The 20,271-nt window shown below is 41.0% G+C and overlaps 1 protein-coding gene across 3 annotated transcripts in view; it reads left to right on the plus strand.

Annotated features, from left to right (window-relative positions):
- DISP1 (dispatched RND transporter family member 1) overlaps nucleotides 1-19,684 on the plus strand; it is a 213,801-nt gene extending 194,117 nt beyond the window's left edge. For all 3 annotated transcript variants that reach the window (XM_014794722.2, XM_004439682.2, XM_087424386.1), the window contains exons 7-8: nucleotides 2,538-2,635; nucleotides 9,682-19,684. In XM_014794722.2, the coding sequence (XP_014650208.2) occupies nucleotides 2,538-2,635; nucleotides 9,682-13,296 (3,713 nt within the window). In that variant the 3' untranslated portion in view covers nucleotides 13,297-19,684. The remainder of the gene's footprint in view (nucleotides 1-2,537; nucleotides 2,636-9,681) is intronic.
- Nucleotides 19,685-20,271: the final 587 nt, after the last annotated feature.

Here is a 20,271-nt window from a genome sequence, read left to right on the forward strand (position 1 = left end):
TGGTTTCCTAGCGCTTGAGTTTGAACATGATTATGATGTATACTGATAAGAATATATGACTACTCACACAGCTTTACTGTTTCTATTGTGCTCAAAGAGATTTTGAGCTTAATGAACTTGTAATTTTACTTCGCTAGATCAGTCAACCACTAATCTGAATTTATTTACCTGTAATAAAAATTAATGAAAAGAAATGATTGCATTATGTTGAGTTTTAAAGACGATATAAATTTAATAAAATTCTTGACCTTGCCCAAAATTTTGTCATTTTTAAAATTCCTTTTACTATTTTTTAAATATTCTAGATCAAGTAACAGGTAGATATTTCTAGATTGAACCCTGAAATAATCTACTGTATTCAAAAATATATTTTTTAAATTTTGATTCATTCAAAAAGCATATATCTTAAACTTTGATTCATTCAAAAAGCATATATTAATTCGTCAAAAAGCTTCTATGTGCCTGCTTATCGTTAGGCATTAGAGACAGGGAGATGGACAAAATAAAGTCCAGAGGTCCAAAGCTTGAATCCTCGGGGACCTAGCTCATCCTATAGATGAGGGAAGTTAGCGGGTGTCAGACAGTAGGAAGTGATGGTGGTTGTGCAGCACTAAAAAGCACCTGCCCTCTGGAAAGAAATCAGCGGCTCCTTAGCTACAGCAGAATGTGGCCTTGAAAAAAAATGAGGACCCAAATATTGTAGGGACTTCTCAGAGGTCAGGAATCCAGATTTTAATATGGAATCATCAGATCTCTAAATGTTGGCAGCAAATTCACTAAACAAAATCTGCGGTAGCCCAGAGTCAGCCTAATCACTCTGCAGCTGCCAGGGAAGGAGTACATGGCCTAGAGAAAATACACATAAACCTGTGAGTCATTGATTAGCCCTCGTGATTAGGAACGAGGAATTGTGGGTAATTACAATTTCTGATTGAGTGAATATTAACATTAAAGCTCTTTTGGTTTCAGCTTTTTTTGTTGTTGTTGAAAATCCTTCTAAAATGTGTATTTTCCTATCTTATTACACTAGCGCATCTGATTGGATCTTTGATGTTTCTAGATCTTACCAAGCCTCAGGATCTTGATTTTGAACACTGTTTCACTACATAGTAATAGAGAGAGAGAAAGTAGGAGATTTGGAAGAGTCTTTAACTGATCCCAGGAAGCAATGCAAGTTTCTTTTTCTGTCTCTTAAAAAACATTCTAGAAAAGTTGAACTCTAGTTAGTTGCATGTTCAGGCTAGTTGATTTCTCTCCAAGTGTTACTATATGTTGCTTAAGCAACATCTGTTTAGTTAATATCTTAACCAGGAAGAACATCAGCAAATTCATGAAAAATAGTCTGGTTTATATTTCAGTAGTCAACACTCAGTATTGGTCTCAAAAGTAATAGACTCTGCCTGACTAAAGACGTTACCAGCTCTATGAGAATGAAATGTTGCATTTTCCACAAGGCTTATTTTGGTCTTCAAAATCAGTCAACATAAGAAAATAGCCATTTGATGAAGATAAGAGTTTTTTGAAAAAACTTCATGATCGTGAATAAAAGCTCATGTAATAAAGCTTTATTCATAAATTTGCAAACTGATTTTCTTTGTTAACACAATTAGGCATTTTAGATAATGTAAAACTAATCTACTTTGTTTTAGTTGGTTCATATCAAGTTTTTTTTTTATGACAGAGGAAGCAGAAACAGTACTTATTGAGCACCTGTTTTTCATTGTCTCGTTTAATTTTCCCACCTATTCAAGACAGGTGTTGCTGTCTCCATTTCACGGATGAGGAACCAAGGCTCAGAGAAGTTGTTAGTTGCCAAAAATCACCTAGCTAGTTAATGACAGAACGAGGTCACACCCAGTTCTAACTCCAAAGACCGTGCTTTTTCCAATATATAACACAGCCTCCCTTAGAAGGCTGACGTATATAAATACGTCAGAAACGTATTTTGTATTAATGTGATTTTCAAAGTATTTTTTCTAGACTCTGGTGTACCAGAGAGACCATGTACTCAACGAAAATATGGAGAATGCCTATGATCCTGGCCAGCATTCTGTACTAAGTTTACTCTTTTTAGTGCTTATGAATTGATCACCTGCCGTCTTTCCTCTCTAGTTAGCTGCCAAAGAAAACATCCTTAATAATCTATTTGATAATCCCTAGTCCATAATTCTTTGATTTTATATACCATCATGGTGATGTGTTGTGAAATTAAGAGGAAGGCATTCAATTCATTTCCTGCTGAAAGTTCTTATGGATTGTTCTTCCTAAGTATAGTCTGATCAGAAGTAGATTTCTTATATAACTCCTATAATTTTTAAGATATAATGAGTAGACAAAGGCTTTGAGCTGGGGCAATATTATAGCATTCCTGTTTTTTTTTTTTACATTTTTTCCTGGAATTTATCAACAGAAAAGATTCCCTGCTGCTAATGAATTGTCCATTTGGTTTCCCAGTTTGAATTGTTTCTGAATGCTGAGTCTCATGAAATAAATGAATAATTTATAAACCTTTCTCTTTTCTTTTTTCATACCACTAGGTGACCGATATTCCAGAGTAGTGTTTACTTCAGCTGGAGGGGAGACATTATGGAATTTACCTGCAATTAAATCGATGTGCAATGTAGATAATTCAAGGGTATGTAAGTAAGACTGAAATACAATTAGCACAAATAAGGGTATGTTTTTGAAACTCCTTTTACTGCTGACACTGTTGTCTGATCAGATGAAAGTACTTAAGTGGCTTACCTACTGAGGAATAAACACCAGCAAACCAGCTTTGCTTTCTTTCAGATCCCAGGATCAAAGTGTCTCTGTGTTTCCCCACCTTTAAAACATACCATCTTCCTTAATAAAGAACTCTTTTTCTTTCCCACTCATGTTCTCGGTCCATGATAGTCTTTTGTATTATTTCACAACCTATTTTCTTTCAGGATAATAGTTAAGACTTTTTTCCTCTTTTGTTGTATTTTCTCTTTCCTACTCTGGTTTCATTGTTCACTACCTTTCCCCCGAGGCAATTGTCAGCATCTTAATTATGCGGTGAAATGCCCGCCTCTCTGGCAATCAATGGGTCATTTGGGCCGCTGACCTCGAAGGAAAATTTAGGTCACAGGCTGGGAAAGGGGACATCAAAGGGCATAAATACAGTATCTATGTAAATGGCCAGAGTAATCCAACCCAGATTGCCTTGAACTCTAAACACCTGGCTGCTTTAAAAGACAGAAGGGTACAGCAAGACAAGCGTTTCCTCTCTCAGTCTTCTCTCGAGCTAAAAAGATGTCAGCACAGAAAACGTAAAGTCAGCCTCTGGGCTTGCAAGAGCTGTCAATTTCACATGTTCAGAAGTAGTTTCTCCAAGTAGACACTGCTGTCTGGTGTCACTAATGGACCTGTCCAAGCACAGTAACCAGGCAGAAAAGGAACTCATTGTATTCTCAGTGTAACTCCAAAATGTAAAAGCCTTGGTTAGTTGAAAATCTGATGACATGCCCTGCTAAGAGCTAGCCTGAGTCCAGTGCAGTCACCTGTTCCATCGACAGGAATGGAATAGGAGGTACAAAAGACTCTGAGGTCACCCAGGCCAGCAGTCTCATTGTGCTGATTAAGTACCTTCCAAGAGCTAAGTGGCTTACCCAGGTCACCTAGTTAGTTGTTCCCAGATCTCCTGACTCTACTCCGTTCTTCACTCTGAGAGGCTGTTTACATGTTTTGAAAATAACTCTCCCACTGATTGGGCTATCAGGATTTTCTGTGAGTGCCATCTTTTCTCTGTCCACCTCCAAATAGACCGAAGTCACAAACCATCTCTAAACAGACCAAAGTTTCTTAATCAGTGGTCAATTTTTATTTGCCGTATTTTCTTCTCTTCTACCGCTATCATTCATTGTTTCTCCTTGTCATGGGTTACGACCCTTCTTATATAGAAAGTTAACTCTAAAGTAATAAATATGTAGAGTTCTTGCTATGTGCAAGCTTTATGCTAGGTACTTACATCTCTCACAGTGGGCCTGTGACCTTGGAATAACACCTTTTAACAGATGAGAAGTTAAGCCAGCCCGGTTACTTTATAATGACACCTTGGATGAGAACAGCTCATTAACTTCTATTCCTCTTGGTCCTCGTTATTCTACCTTTATGGTTGATCTCTAGACCTTCCCACCCCTGAGGATTCTGAAGTGACTGAATTCACGCAATTGATTAATAATACCTGATGTTTACTGAGTATTGTTGATATTTGTCAGGCCGTGTTCTAAACACTTTAATGAATTATTTAATCCTCATGACAGTGTTATGAATTAAGTGCTATTATTTTGCCCATTTTATAGAGGAGGAAGGTTCACACAGGTGGTAAGTGGCAGATGCAGGATTTGAACCCAGCCAAGTCTGGCTCCAGAGTCTGTGCCTTTACCCATCATCATGCTTTATGCTTCCATAATGCAGAAGATTCCCCCTGCCATTTTTGTTTTGTCTTGTCATACTGTATTTGCCATTTCCCACTCAAATGAACCTTAGAGTCATCATAGACAGAATAAGTACCTTTTTTCTAAAAAGAGCTAGCAATTGATTCTGTGAGCACATATGAAACTCTTAATGGACTCAAGGACTCAAAAGCCAGTAAGCGGTACTGTGCCATTATAGCTTTCATAAGTGACCGCAGTATATTATTTTATACATATATATCAGATGATACAAGTCAGCATCAATAGGTAGCTCACAAAAAGGCATACAGAAAAGATAAGATAAATAAGTTGAATGAATTACACGAAGGGAAAATAACAGAGCCAAGGATGAGATTTAACATACAGTAATGAGTATTCCATAATCTTGTATGTTTGCTGGTGGTGAGCTGTGGACTTGTCTCTAACCCCCACTGGCAGCCATAGCAAAAAAGAATTCACCATCGGTGACAAAAGTCATATAAATAGGGTAACAAATTTGTTTGTTAGAAGAAACTGAGCTTTCTCCTTCATACTAAAGAGAGAACCATTCCCCACAGGCTGCATTAAAGAAGTGTGATGTTGTATACAAAGTTCTTAACAGCATGTTTACAAGAGGTACAGTGTTGAGTCTTAGCTGGTTTGTAAACCATATCTCAGGTAGGTTGGTACACAGTTCACATTTCAGATTATTACTGTACCTTTTTCAAGTCTCTCAACTCAAGACCCTTTTAGGATTTTTATTTGTTATGGTGGTTTGAGCAAACTGTGTCCCAAGGCTACTTGGCCGTCTTTGCCTTTTTTCCCCCCTCAAATCCTAGCAATTGTGCTTAAGCACTTGATTCTTAACAACGCTCAAGTTGAGTGGGACACACACCAAATGATACAGAGCAGAAGAGCTTCGTTGTCGGTGGGTTGACTGCAGAAAACGTCTGGTAATCAGTGTAATATCTCAATGAGACCGGATGTTTCAGTTGTCGCCTGCCTGTGTTTACAACACATTGAGTTCCCGCTCCAGATTCCATTTAAATTACATGCCACTTACCCTCGTGATTCAGACAGGCATGGCTTTCCCAAGGGAACAGCTTCTGTTTCTGATGCTGTTGTCTACCTCCTAACAGAAAGGCTTGTTTTCTTAGACTCTTTCAAAAGGAGCCTCACTTGACTTCCCGATCTTCTTCATCACTTTTTCTACCCTTTGACATCCTACAGGATGCGCTGGCAGATAGTCATGAGTAACCAGAAGTGTGTTTCTCCAATCTTGACTGCTGGAAACCGTTTAGTCTGTTCTTAGTCTTTGCACATTGTAGAAGTTGGAGCTCAGAGGAGTCAGTTTGTAAAAGGGATTTGAAATTTTGTGCCAAAGACCCTGTTTACTAGGGTAGCTTTTGTGGACAGCTGGAACCCTCCTGAAGCTTAGAGGATCCCAGAAATGTGCTTCCTGATGCTTGTTTTAAAGAGGACTGTGGAGGTCTTGCTTTTTCTTTTCTCTCTAGGCTGCCTTAAACTTTTAATACATGAGGAACTTGGTCACATGGGGAAGGAGAGTCCAGCAGTTCGTTGCACCTGGTATTAAGGGCTTAATTTTCTTCCCTGTATTCTTTTCTTATCCTCTCAACATATCTCCAACTTGGCCAACAGTTTTAAAAGCTAAGGTATCATTTAAAGCTCTGCTGGTTTCTTCTTTTTCTCTCTTCTTCCTGTACCCCCTATTTTAAGCCAACTCCACCCCTGCTACTGTCTAACTAGTGAAGGGTACAAAGACATGTTGTAACCACATAAGCAAAATGACTCCCTGAAACATCCAGTTTGTGAATACCTAGAATTAAAAGGGCCGTATTCCTCATGAGAGTTAAAAAAAATTGCTCTCACTAACTCTGTTCTTATTTTTATACACTTCAAAGATTTTGAAATCATTCCTGTGAATCCCTTGCTCAAAATATGGCAAAAATATAGCTGCCTTCTCCATGAAGACATACCAGCTTGCCAGTCTCTTTAAGCCCCACAGTATAATATATGTCTCTGTATTTAACTATCTCAGTCACAAACTACTAAGTTAGGGCTACTACCCCACTACACTTACAGACTTGCGCACTCCCTTCTGCAGGTTCGCATAGACCCTGACACATAATATGCTCCTTCTTGTGTTGAATTATAATTATTGGTATTCTTGTCTGATTTCCCTGCCTCACTGTGAGCAGCTCGAGGGCAAGGACCACTGTGCCTTATTCATCTTGTGTAGGTGCTCAATAAATATTTTTTTGTTTTGAATGGATGGATGGATGGGAACACATGGGCTTACTCCCAGAAAGCCTAGACAATTCCTCGCGTTCCATTCCTTTCAATTCAGGACACTGGCGTCCAATTCAGGGTCAAGAGTGCCAGTCACAATGTCTTTTCTCTCTCCTTACTTCTTACCCTGTAGAAGAGTCTTACAAAACTATTTTGCAAAGGTTGTACATCAGCCAGCACCACCTTTGAGTTTGAGGATTGGTTCTCCAGAGGCTCACCAGCGTTTATTTTTGATAGCAGCCATCAAAGTAGTATTTGGTCTGTGTTTATCATGTCCAACTTTTTAATCTTTGGTCAAATACACACATTAAAAAACCCTGCTATTATGTGGAAAGGTTATTCAAGGACAGAATTCTGTGCTTTCTTTCCCAGTTTGAGCTGGCACCCCTATTTCCTTTATCTTTGGCATTTGGTTGTTTCAGCAAATACAGATATGTTCTTTTCCAGCTGATAGTGGATTTCATAATGGATGCAATTCATTTTCTTCCATCTGAAAACTGTCAGGCATTGGGGTCATATTGGCTTTCTTTCAGTTCACCAGGCTGACCCCAGGGGCTTGCATATTATTTCTTTTTGGGGTAAAAGTGGTTATCTGCCATGAAAACCAGGGAGATGCTATTTCAGGTTTTCCTGTTATTTATTAGGTGGTTCAGTTTCCCTTGAGTTAGCGTATGTGAATATTTTTACCTAGAAACAATGAAATATTGATTATAGTATTTTATGAAATGTCAAGTAATTATTGCTCTTTAAAAATGAGCTTAAAAATTAAGCCTTTGCTAAAATCAATGTTATTTTAGTACACTTGAATAATAACCCTTTTGGCTCATTTTTCTTTACCCCCAATAGAGTTTCCTTAAAAATACATGACTTTTTATTATGGAAACTTTGAAACATATGCAAAAGTAGCGTAGTAGAATAATCCCCACGGGCAGGCCACCCAACTTCAACAATTCCCATACACGGCCAATCTTGTTTCATCCACACCTCGCCTCCACAGGATTAGTCCAGGAAAGTGTCTTGATAGCCAGGGCTTAGTGAGTTATGAGTAACTTGGTTCTTGGCTAAGTCTGAGTTCCAAAGAAATGATTTGTGCCAACTTCTCCTCTACTTTGAGAAGATATTCCAATGCATGATTGATAAAGCCTACTTTAATAAAGGTGAAGGGTGGTTTTAATCCTATTTAAAAAAAAAATACTCACACCCTTCTTGACTTTGGAGTTTCTTCCCTGGAAGCACCTTTGGTAAATAAAGATGAGGGAAAGTGATAGGAGTGGGTGGTCCTTTGCTCTGGTCCTTCCAAAGAGAAGTCTGTGGACAGGCTCAAGAGAAGGGGAATATTTCTTATTCTCATCGTCAAGGAAGAGGGGCCATTCATGTAATTTACAGATGTTTAAGGCAATGGAATTCTGTAGGCTTCACTACCATCTTAGCAATACCAGGTTTGGCATTGGTACAATTTTTCAGTTTTCTATAACAAGAACAGCCACAAGAAGAAAAGCCTTCTCCAGAAAGTGTTCTAAATGAAATACTGTCCACATTAAATCCAGAATTGTCATACTTGCTAATATGCAGCAGACCCCTGTTTACCAAAAGAGAAAGTTCCCCAAAAAGTGCTTTAGCCAACTTGAATAAACTTTTTTTTTTTTTTTTTGTGAGGAAGATCAGCCCTGAGCTAACATCTGATGCCAATCCTCCTCTTTTTTCTGAGGAAGACTGGCCCTGGGCTAACATCCGTGCCCATCTTCCTCTACTTTATATGGGACGCCGCCACAGCATGGCTCGACAAGCAGTGCGTTGGTGTGCGCCAGGATCCGAACCGCCGAACCCTGGGCCACCACAGCAGAGCACGCACACTTAACTGCTTGCACCACCGGGCCGGCCCTTGAATAAACTTTTAAGGATATGGAAGAAATAATTAAATTCCTACTTACATATTTATTTTATTGAGTGTATATATTTATTTAAAATCAGATTACATAGTATTTTAATTTAGGAGCGTTGCCGTTTTCTACTCATATTTCAGGAAACAATTTTATTCCATGTCTTTCATGCATCTTTTGACATCTGTGCTTCTGGTATCACTCGAGTTGCTTTTTGATTCACTGACAGTTTTCTAGGGAAATCATCTTTGCCTCCAACTAAATTGATTGAAACAGTACCTTTGTTGCCAAAAATTTTATGCTGATTACTGGAAGTTTTAGGCAAAGCCACAATTGTGTTTCTTAAATCAATTGGACAATTGTTCTCTTAGTTAATCCTGTAGGTGTACATACATAAGCCTCATAGCCTGTCCATTTTATTGCTTTTTAAAGTGGCTTAGAAAAGCCTTGTTTACTTAAAGAAGTGCTAATTTTGTCTCCTTTTTTGAAACCAAACTAGCATTGATTGAAGTTATTTCACACTTGTGTGTCATCCGCTAACAGTAGTTTGTTGTTCAAAATAGCCTAGTGAGGACTCTGCAATGTAAGAGAGCTTTGGGGGGAAATCTCACCTTGTATTCAAACTGATGCCTAACTTAAGAGGATGATGATGATGTAACTTTGGTAACTTTCCCTGTCCCTCAAGGCCACTTAATTCAGACCCTTCAGTGAGCTGATTTTTTTTTTTTTTTTTTTTTTTTTTTGTGGGGAAGGTCAGCCCTGAGCTAACATCCATGCTAAGGATGTTAGCTGAGGAAGACCGGCTCCGAGCTAACATCTATTGCCAATCCTCCTCCTTTTTTTTTCACCAAAGCCCCAGTAGATAGTTGTATGTCATAGCTGCACATCCTTCTAGTTGCTGTATGTGGGACGCGGCCTCAGCATGGCCGGACAAGCGGTGCGTCGGTGCGCGCCCGGGATCCGAACCCGGGCGGCCAGTAGCAGAGCGCTCGCACGTAACCGCTAAGCCACGGGGCCGGCCCCAGTGAACTGATTTTAAACGGCAGTCCTTCCTCATGTCTCTGTCTCCGCAGATCAGGTCTCACCCCCAGTTTGGTGATCTCTGCCAGAGGACCACTGCTGCCTCCTGCTGCCCCAGCTGGACGCTGGGGAACTACATCGCCATTCTGAACAACAGATCATCCTGTCAGAAAATCGTCGAGCGAGATGTTTCTCATACCTTGAAGCTGCTTCGGACCTGCGCCAAACACTACCAAAATGGCACTCTGGAGCCAGACTGCTGGGACATGGCGGCCAGAAGAAAGGATCAGCTCAAGTGCACCAACGTGCCACGAAAGTGTACCAAGTACAATGCCGTGTACCAGATCCTCCATTACCTGGTGGACAAAGACTTTATGACCCCAAAGACAGCTGACTACACCATGCCAGCGTTAAAGTACAGCATGCTCTTCTCTCCCACCGAGAAAGGGGAGAGCATGATGAACATTTACCTGGACAACTTCGAAAACTGGAACTCTTCTGATGGCATCACCACCATCACCGGGATCGAGTTTGGGATCAAACACAGTTTGTTTCAGGATTACCTTCTGATGGATACCGTGTATCCTGCCATAGCCATTGCCATTGTCCTTCTAGTCATGTGTGTCTACACCAAGTCCATGTTCATCACTCTGATGACAATGTTTGCAATCATCAGTTCCTTGATTGTTTCCTATTTTCTCTACCGCATAGTATTTAACTTTGAATTCTTTCCGTTTATGAACCTCACCGCACTCATTATTTTGGTTGGAATCGGAGCAGACGATGCTTTTGTCTTGTGTGATGTTTGGAACTACACCAAATTTGACAAGCCCCATGCAGAAACTTCGGAAACCGTGAGCATCACCTTGCAACATGCTGCCCTCTCCATGTTTGTCACTAGTTTTACCACGGCCGCTGCCTTTTATGCCAACTATGTTAGCAACATTACAGCCATCAGGTGCTTTGGGGTTTATGCGGGGACGGCTATTTTGGTGAATTACGTTTTGATGGTCACGTGGCTTCCAGCCGTAGTTGTGCTGCATGAGCGATACCTTCTCAACATATTCACTTGCTTCAAAAAGCCCCAGCAGCAAATATACGATAACAAAAGCTGCTGGACGGTAGCTTGCCAGAAGTGCCACAAAGTACTTTTTGCCGTCTCAGAAGCATCTCGCATTTTTTTTGAAAAAGTATTGCCATGCATCGTCATTAAGTTTCGCTACCTTTGGCTGTTCTGGTTCCTTGCCTTAACTGTAGGGGGGGCCTACATCGTGTGCATCAATCCAAAGATGAAACTACCCTCGTTGGAGTTATCTGAGTTCCAGGTCTTCAGGTCCTCTCACCCTTTTGAACGTTACGACGCTGAGTACAAAAAGCTCTTCATGTTTGAGCGTGTCCACCACGGAGAGGAGCTCCACATGCCCATAACCATTATCTGGGGCGTGTCCCCCGAAGACAACGGCAATCCACTCAATCCCAAGAGTAAAGGGAAGTTGGCCTTAGATAGCAGTTTTAACATTGCTAGCCCGGCCTCCCAGGTCTGGATTTTGCACTTCTGTCAAAAGCTGAGAAATCAAACGTTCTTTTACCAGACTGATGACCAGGACTTCACCAGCTGCTTCATCGAGACATTCAAGCAGTGGATGGAAAACCAGGACTGCGACGAGCCTGCCCTGTACCCGTGCTGCAGCCACTGGAGCTTCCCCTATAAGCAAGAGGTTTTCGAGCTGTGCATCAAGAGAGCCATCATGGAGCTGGAGAGGAGTACGGGGTACCATTTGGATAGCAAGACCCCGGGGCCCAGGTTTGATATCAATGATACTATCAGGGCGGTGGTGCTGGAGTTCCAGAGTACCTACCTCTTCACATTGGCTTATGAAAAGATGCACCAGTTTTATAAGGAGGTGGACTTGTGGATTGCCAATGAGCTCAGTTCTGCCCCTGAGGGCCTCAGCAATGGCTGGTTTGTCAGCAATCTGGAATTCTATGATCTCCAGGATAGCCTCTCCGATGGCACCCTCATTGCCATGGGGCTCTCCGTTGCTGTTGCATTTAGCGTCATGCTGCTTACCACTTGGAACATCGTCATAAGCCTTTACGCCATCATTTCAATCGCTGGGACCATATTTGTCACTGTCGGTTCTCTTGTCCTGCTGGGCTGGGAGCTCAACGTTTTGGAGTCTGTCACCATTTCAGTCGCGGTTGGCCTGTCTGTAGATTTCGCTGTCCATTATGGGGTTGCTTACCGCTTGGCCCCGGATGCCGACCGGGAAGGGAAGGTGATCTTCTCTCTGAGTCGCATGGGCTCTGCCATTGCCATGGCCGCGCTGACCACCTTCGTGGCCGGGGCCATGATGATGCCCTCCACGGTTCTGGCATACACCCAGCTGGGCACCTTCATGATGCTCATCATGTGCATCAGCTGGGCTTTTGCCACCTTCTTCTTCCAGTGCATGTGCCGGTGCCTTGGGCCGCAGGGTACCTGTGGTCAGATCCCTTTACCCAAAAAACTCCAGTGCAGTGCCTTCTCCCATGCCTTGTCTACCAGCCCTGGTGACAAGGGACAAAACAAAACACATACCATGAATGCTTATCATTTAGATCCCAGGGGCCAAAAATCTGAAATGGAGCATGAGTTTTATGAATTAGAACCTCTGGCATCCCACAGCTGTACTGGCTCTGAGAAGCCCTCTTATGAAGAGACCCACATCTGCTCTGAATTTTTCAACAGCCAGGCAAAGAATGCAGGGATGCCCATGCATGCAGCTTACAATAGTGAACTCAGCAAAAGCACCAAAAATGAAGCTAGCTCTGCCTTGTTACAGCCCTCTCTCGAACAGCACCCCATGTGTCACTTCTTCACTCTGAATCAGAGGTGTAGCTGCCCCAATGCCTACAAACATTTGAAATATGGCCCCCACGCTTGCCAGCAGATGGGTGACTGCTTGTGCCACCAGTGTGCTCCTACTGCGAGCGGCTTTGTGCACATCCAAAATGGCACGACACCTCTGAAGGCTGCACACCAAGCCCCCGAGGGCTTCGTGCATGCCATCCCACACATCCACCACTGTCCCTGCCTTCAGAGCAGAGGGAAACCACCTGGAATGCAGAATTCTCTACCCAGGAGTTTTTTCCTCCACCCAGTGCAGCACATCCAGGCCCAAGAAAAAATTGGTAAGACCAGCGTACACAGTCTTCAGAGCATAGAGGAGCATCTTCCAGAGATGGCAGAGCCATCACCGTTCGTCTGCAAAAGCACCGGATCTTTACAAAAAGCGTGTCGCGATCCTGAGAATAACCAAAGGGGCCTCTGTAAAAACAGAGACATCGGGAATCTTGAGGGCAGTGGAGGGGCCGAAAACCAGGACTCCAGTTTAGAGAATGAGACCCACAAGGCAGAAAGGAATGTAGAGCCAAGCCCATCACAGACTGATGTCATTGTGAACTCAGAACATTTTAATCAGAACAAACCAAAATTTATATTTAACCATAGAATGAAGGAGGCTGGTTATAGGTCCTGCCCCAACAATCCACAAAGTTGTGGCAGAATTGTGAGAGTCAAGTGCAATTCTGTGGACTGCCAAATGCCAAACCTTGAAGCCAATGTGCCTGCTGTATTAACACACTCGGAACTTTCTGGTGAAAGTTTGTTAATAAAAACACTTTAATAAATATAGTCTTAAATTCAAGTGCCTCGATCATTCCTTTAAAATGGAAGTAAAATCCAGAAGTTTAGAATGGGAGCCCAAAAATACAGAAGTAAGGATGTTTCACTTTGTTAAAAATCCTGGAATATTTTTATATTCCACATGAACAATCAACAGACTCACATATCTAATGAGTGGTGGCTAATATTTGGATTTTATATTTTCAAAAAGTACAGTTGTTTTTTAAATTTATATCTAGCTTGAAAAATAATTCTCTCTCTCTCTCCTCTCCCATAGCAGTTAGTCAGAGATGTAGAGCTCGAATTACCTAGAAATTTCCATTCTCCCAGGCAATCATATTTACCTGATATCCTTATTCTGGTTCATTTGGTTGTCGGTAATCAAGACTTTTGATTGCTTAACATAAATACTGATTTTAATAGAGCTGTTTCAGTTGGGATCCAGGAACTAAACATTAAAATTTACATTTTTGGTGAGGCCTCATTTAAAAATTAATTGCCATGCGTTTTCATAGTGCATTCCACCTGTCTGCGTGAGGACACGTCACATGAAGCCAGTGACATTTATATCCACATTGGTGTCTTTTTCCACCTTAGCCAAAGTGGACAGTTGTTCAGTTATTACATCTATTAACCCAGGAGTCATAGGCATGATCTCATGTCAGGTGACAGTTACGTTAGTGCCACAGAAGGAAGAACAAAAACGAAGAGATGTGATCATCCAAAATAGACTTCACTTCTTAGGATAAGTCGCATGTGGACAAAGAGAGACCCAGGTCAGATGAATCCTAACCCCTTGAAGCACTCAGAGTAAGAGAACTTGTTCTGTGATGTTTTGCTTCCATCTCTGCCCCTAAGGGACATGTTCAGATGGCTGCTTTCTCCTGTGTTAAACAGAGTCTCAAGATATGCAAGGATGATTTTATTGTGCAGCTAACACCTGGAAATGCTAAGCCTTCGGGCAGCTTCTTAAATGACACTTGTGTATCTTGTGTTAGATCAGTCTGCAGTAATCGAGCTGTTGGAGCATGCTTGATGGATAATGCTTCAGATGACACAGCCCTTCTCACGGGGCATCATCTGACACTGTGCATTCCAGCCCCATACTGGGAGAATTCGATGGCATTCTGTTTCCTTCTGGGATTCTGCCTCCGGTTTGGTCCTCTGAAGAAAACTGGTGGGAATATTTCTACATACAGTGTTCTTTCCAAAAGTTCTATTAGTTATTTTCTAAAAATATTTTTCCAAATTAAATTTGCATGTTATTCTTGGGCCTGAAAAAGCTGTCAGGAGTTGGAAGGGATCTTATGGTTCACTGACTCCAACCCACCTCCCCCAAACCACATTAAGGCTGTTAAGTAGCCTTCCAGCTTTGACTTAATTACTTCAGTGACAAGGAACTCACTACATGACTACCTTGGCTGAACCCAAATCTGGTGTCCTGTAGTTTCTCTACCAATGGCCCTCATTCTGTTCTCTGAAGTGCACACAAACATCTCTGATCTTTCTGCCACATGGTATCCCTAAAGATATATGAAAACAGCAGTCATGTCCTCCCACTCACATCCCAAGTTCACTCAATTGCTCTTCCCATGATTGGGTTTTAAGCAATTAAAACACTGATTGAGCATTTATGGTCTCTTCTGGCTAAGTAAAGTTGTCCAAGTCCCTATGCAACTGTAGTACCCAAAACAGACTCTGATATAGCGCAGGAAGGAGGACCAGCCCCCAGGAGACCGGATGGTTCTCCTGTTAGTTCCCTTAGAGGTGGAAATGGCTTCTGGCTCAAACATTACAGCCGACTCTCATGCAGCTTAGAGGGAACTAAACCCACCAGGTCTGTCTCACATGTACTGCCGCTAAACTGCCTCTTCAAACCGGTGAGGTTTTTATACTGAAGTTCAAGACTCTATGTCCATTCCCAATGCACTTTCTGTTGGGTAAATCCGAGGAAGTGGGGAGGAGAAGGGAACACTTGAAAACAAGACTCACACAAGAACTAACACTAGACTCTTTATTTTCCTTCTGAAAGGTGTAACCATAAAGTTGGCTAATGAAAATTTAGTGACCCAAAACACTTTTTTTGCTGGGCATGGACACAGATTGAATTTAAGGGCGATTGGAGATGCAAACTTCTTTACAGATAGTCTGACCTGAAAGACTTTCATGTGAACTAAGTGTCATCTAATTTAGAAAATAAAAACTAGAGTGAAAGGAACTTAGTGGGAGGAGATGTCCTTCGTCTTCTCTCTGGGGCCTCGGTCTTGCTGTTGGTCATCTTCTATACCTGCTCAGGCTCCAGGAGCTGGAGGGGACTGTCTCCCCAGCTCTGCTCAGTTACCCCAAACCTTGAATGTGGCAGTAAATCCTTTTCACATTGATTTCAGCTACAGACTTTGGACTCTGAGTTGACTATATTTTTCATTCAGGAATCTTTTAAAGCATTTTAAAGAGTCTGGGACTAGAAAGGTTTTTTTTTTTTTAATTCCCCATTACTGAGCAGCAACAGATCACTATTTCTAGTTCTGTTTCACAAGGAAATTTCGTCCACTGTCCTATTCTAGAGAATTGCAAAGCAAATAAGAGGTCAAATTATACCTGGAGAAAACAGCCTTTTCACTGTGAAATATTTTCACTGTGAAATATTGGAGGGTATTTACTTATGGAGAGGATTTGCACACTGTTACTACAACAGAACATACCCTTGAGGTTTGAGTCCATGTTACCAAACTTGTTCCTGATTTCTTCCCTGCAAGGTCACTTTTTAAATCCCTACTTGATTGAAAAGTGGAACAGGCGAAGAGCACAAAGCTTTCCGCATGGTAGAGCTGTATTGTTTGAAATGAACTACACAGCTTCATCTGCGTGTATTCATTTCTTGTGTGCAATTGCTGTGAAACGCACATCCTCCTAAAACAATGCTCTTTAAAGTTTTGCTAAGCTGTTATTATATTAAATTTCATTACAGTAATCTCTGCCCCAGCCTTCATCATTCTAAATTTTAGAACTTTCGCAATGGGTGATTTGAAGAGTAGTTTTACAGTGTGGTCTTAGAGAAGATTAGGAAATGTTCTGATTCACATTATCTCACAGGGAAACCATCTTTCCACCAGCAGTTAGGACAATTTCTGAATGAAATATGAGGAAACAATGACTTTGAAAACAGCTGTGTCTTTTCCCTGTAATAAAGACAGTCGTTTTAGAAGAAAAAAAATGAAGCCTATGTTAAAAAAAAGAATCCAAAGACTCAATTGGGTTTTTTTCATAAGATTCAGACATGGCCATGAAAGTAGAGATTTGTTGAGTCATGAGGGGATTTTTTTTCTTAATACAGAAGAAACTGTTGTGTTCAAATATCCTTTATACCGTAGTGGATCTTTCCAGATTGTTTCCTGGCATTTAGTTTGTTTATCTCCAATCGTTGTTACATTAATCTACAATGTTTTTGTAAAACAGCCATTTTCGTTAATGTTTGATTTTGTATGCTAAGAAGTTATATCTTTTCATTAAACATGTAGGAAAAAAGATAAGTAATGATTCACGGTTGATTAGTAGAATCTTGTGCCTTTTGTTCTTAACAATGTTTTAACTGCCCTAATTTTGGATTTTTCATGGAAAAAAAGCATCATTTCTCATTCCATTAGCTTTAGAAACCACGCGTGCACACTCAAGAACACTCATTAAGTAACCAGGATCAACACAGTTTCTATTAACTCCCCTAATGAATCAGTTAGAACATGAACTTGGCAGCACATGCACCAACCAGGACACCGCTTACTAACTCAGAGGAGCCTGATGGGCATCTGTGGCACGTAAGTGCCTTCCTGAGATTTGGGGCATGAGAGTGCTGTTTTAAGCTTTAGGAAGGGGGCATGGAATAAAGCAATGATGTTCTGCATTCAGAGGGCATAGTACAAGAAAGGGCTCCTCCTAGCCTGGACATTCCTCAAGGGTTTTCTTTTAGGTAACTTGAGAACTGTATACTTTTAATTTTGAGTCAGAAGATAGGTTAGTGGCCCAGGTTTTGAGAGGAACTTGTAGAGTACATGGCCTTCTCTTAGGGGATTTCAGGCAACATTTGAATACCAGTCAACATCTCCACTCTTCTCACCTGACACCTAAAATGGATACACTTCTTGACTCTGTGCTTATTATTAATGACCCTTGACTCTCACAGTGAAACGAGAGTTACACTTTACATCCTCAAATCAACTGGAATAGCTAAACTTTGACGTTTACCCTCCTCATCATGTGTTTTCACATAACTTTCTGGAATGTCATCCACACCTTCCTAAAAAGTGAAGGGCAGGTTATTTTCAGTAAGAGATGTTTTTCTTTGGAATCCAGTGAGATTCTTATAAGAGCTGGCTTTAATTTGCAACAAAGTGACAATCAGAGGAAAATTTGCTCAACCTGCCTCCACTAATTGGACATTTTTGATCAGTGAACTGGACTTTAGTTTTCTACTATTTAAAGGGGAAAGGATTTGCTAAGTAAATCAATAATCTAAACAAGATTACAGACAGCCTGTTTAGCCTGCCTAAGAAAACAAATGAAAAACTACTGTAGTGTTAGTGCCTTTGCAACATAATGTGATCATTGCAAATCTCATTGATAAAGAAAGGTCCAATAGGAGTAACTCTATGCAAGACTTTACCAGATATTTTAAATACTAGTTAAGAATATTAAAAATCATCTATTTTAAATAGTTAAATGTGATCACTGTTGGATGCTCCCCAGTCCCACGAGTGCATCACTTGTCCCTTGGGAAGCTGTCTGGTCTGCAGGGTGACTTCTAGTTCTCTGCATTCTGGCAGCACTCAGGTGCTTAATTCAGTGTAGCCTTACAGGATGGGATGTGTAAAGCCACAAGCTTTATCCTCCCTCCAGCAAAATTTCTTTTCGTCCAGAGATCTAAAGAAAGGCTTTGGGAAACATGCAAATCTCTGCAACATCCGCCATCAGATTGAAGTCCACCAGGGTTTTTGTTCTTTTCTGTAGTTTGATCTCTTTACCTTCACTTTTCTGAGTAGTGTACGTGTTATTAGTCAGATATGTCAGATGAGAATAGATATCTACTGAATCATCTTGGATTGTTGAATAATTCCATCACAGATCCCAACTTGAATTTCTTTGCCCTACCCTGAAAAGGACCCTAGGCTGTGATTGCAGGTGGGCAAGGATTTCCTTCAGTGAATCGCTTCCCTGCCAATCATGACAAATTATGCAGCACTTTGGTAAATATCTACACGTTACCATATCAGAAAGTAAGCAGAGATTAGAAAAGCCAGCTTGGAGACAAAACTCCATCCTTCCTCTAGATCACTGTGATTCAGAAAAGCAATTTAGGCACCAGTCCTGCCCTGGAAACAAAAACTGTGATTTTTCTCATCTGTGGGGTGATTGTTAGGAACCACACAGGGGTGAGAGAACTCATCTTGAGCCCCTTCAGAGGTGGAGGGAAGGTTTTTTATTCTCTGTGTTTTGATATTATATTTGGGTCTTGGAAGAATCAGGCTGATCAGTCTTTGTAAGCAGTTTGGGCCATGGTGAGGGGAACCACAGGTAACCTCACTTGCTCGACCTCCACAACTCCATTAGAGGTGGGAGTCTCTCTGCCACCAAGGCTCACCGTCAGCATCCATCACCTGGTATTAGAATTGTCTGATTAGCTGTCTCGCTCACTAGACGAAGTCCTTGAAAGCAGGCACTCTTCAGCACCTTGCTGCACCCAAGTAACAAAACTTGACCGAAAGCCCATTGCATTCAGGGCACAGAGAAGGGCCTCCGATGACATAGAACCTCTGCCTTCAAGAAAGCTACAGTCCTTAAAAAGCAAAACCGATGCCCTCCAAGAAAAAGAGATTTGCAAAGCAAGTAATTGCACACGTAAGACCTTTTCAAAAAATGGGGGCTATGAAAAAGGTTGATACTAGGATTCAAATAGCATTTTAGAATCACCCCAGTATGAAGCATCAAGGCCTTAAAACTCCAGGGGTTTGGAGTTTAAAAACCAAAGACTGAGGTTGAAGAGCAAGACCAGCCACTTGCTTGTACCTCAGTTTCCTCATCTGTAAACTATGGTTGATGATACCTACCTCACAGGGTTGCTAGGATTAAATGAGATGAGACGTGTTAAAGATGCTACTGTGTAGATATTATTGTTCCAGTTGTTATGTTCATCGTGTCATTGTGTCGTCATTAGAACACAGCCTGCAAAGATTGAGCAGGCCATCCTTGGTTAGCTGCTCAGTGCCACACAGACACTATCTATATATTTGCCTATATTGCAACTATTGTGTGTATTGTGTAGTATATAAATGTGTGTACATACCTATTTTCAGTGTATATATTTGTGCAAAAACTTCAGTATAATAAAAACTTTATCCCACTGCAGTCTGCCTCACTGTGACCATCGCTGTGTTTTAAATAAGCTGTATTTACTTATGTTCCAAAAGTTGTATCAATGTTTTTATCCACTATATTCTTGGGGGACCACAGAGATATTTTCTACTCCAACTTTATAAGCTAAATATTTTTAAGGTTATCTTTCATATTACGGTTATAGAGTATTTTTTTAAGTTTTAAGTCACCTTTACATGAGCCTCATTTAAATCAAATCAACCTACACTGGAAGATGTCTACTAATAAGTTTTGAATGAATGAATGAGTAAATGGATGAGAGGGTGGATGCATGGATGGTTGAAGTAGTCTGGGCAGATATTTTTCCCCTATTTACGGAGGATGAAATCGAGGTTAAGGGACTTAACTTGATCTCTCCATTGGCAAGTGCCAAGCAAGGCATCCACGGTTTTTTCCATGCTATAAACCCACCATGATTAAGTCATTTAAAAAAATGATTAATGTTTCCATGATATTATCTTGATTTTAACAGTCCATTTGACCACTCTTATGATATGATTATTCGTTAGCCTGTTAATCTTTATTTAGTTCTTATTCAAGGTAGATACATATT

The sequence above is a fragment of the Ceratotherium simum genome, chromosome 36 (assembly GCF_057802395.1).
Source record: "Ceratotherium simum simum isolate JZ-2026a chromosome 36, ASM5780239v1, whole genome shotgun sequence".
Taxonomy (NCBI): domain Eukaryota; kingdom Metazoa; phylum Chordata; class Mammalia; order Perissodactyla; family Rhinocerotidae; genus Ceratotherium; species Ceratotherium simum.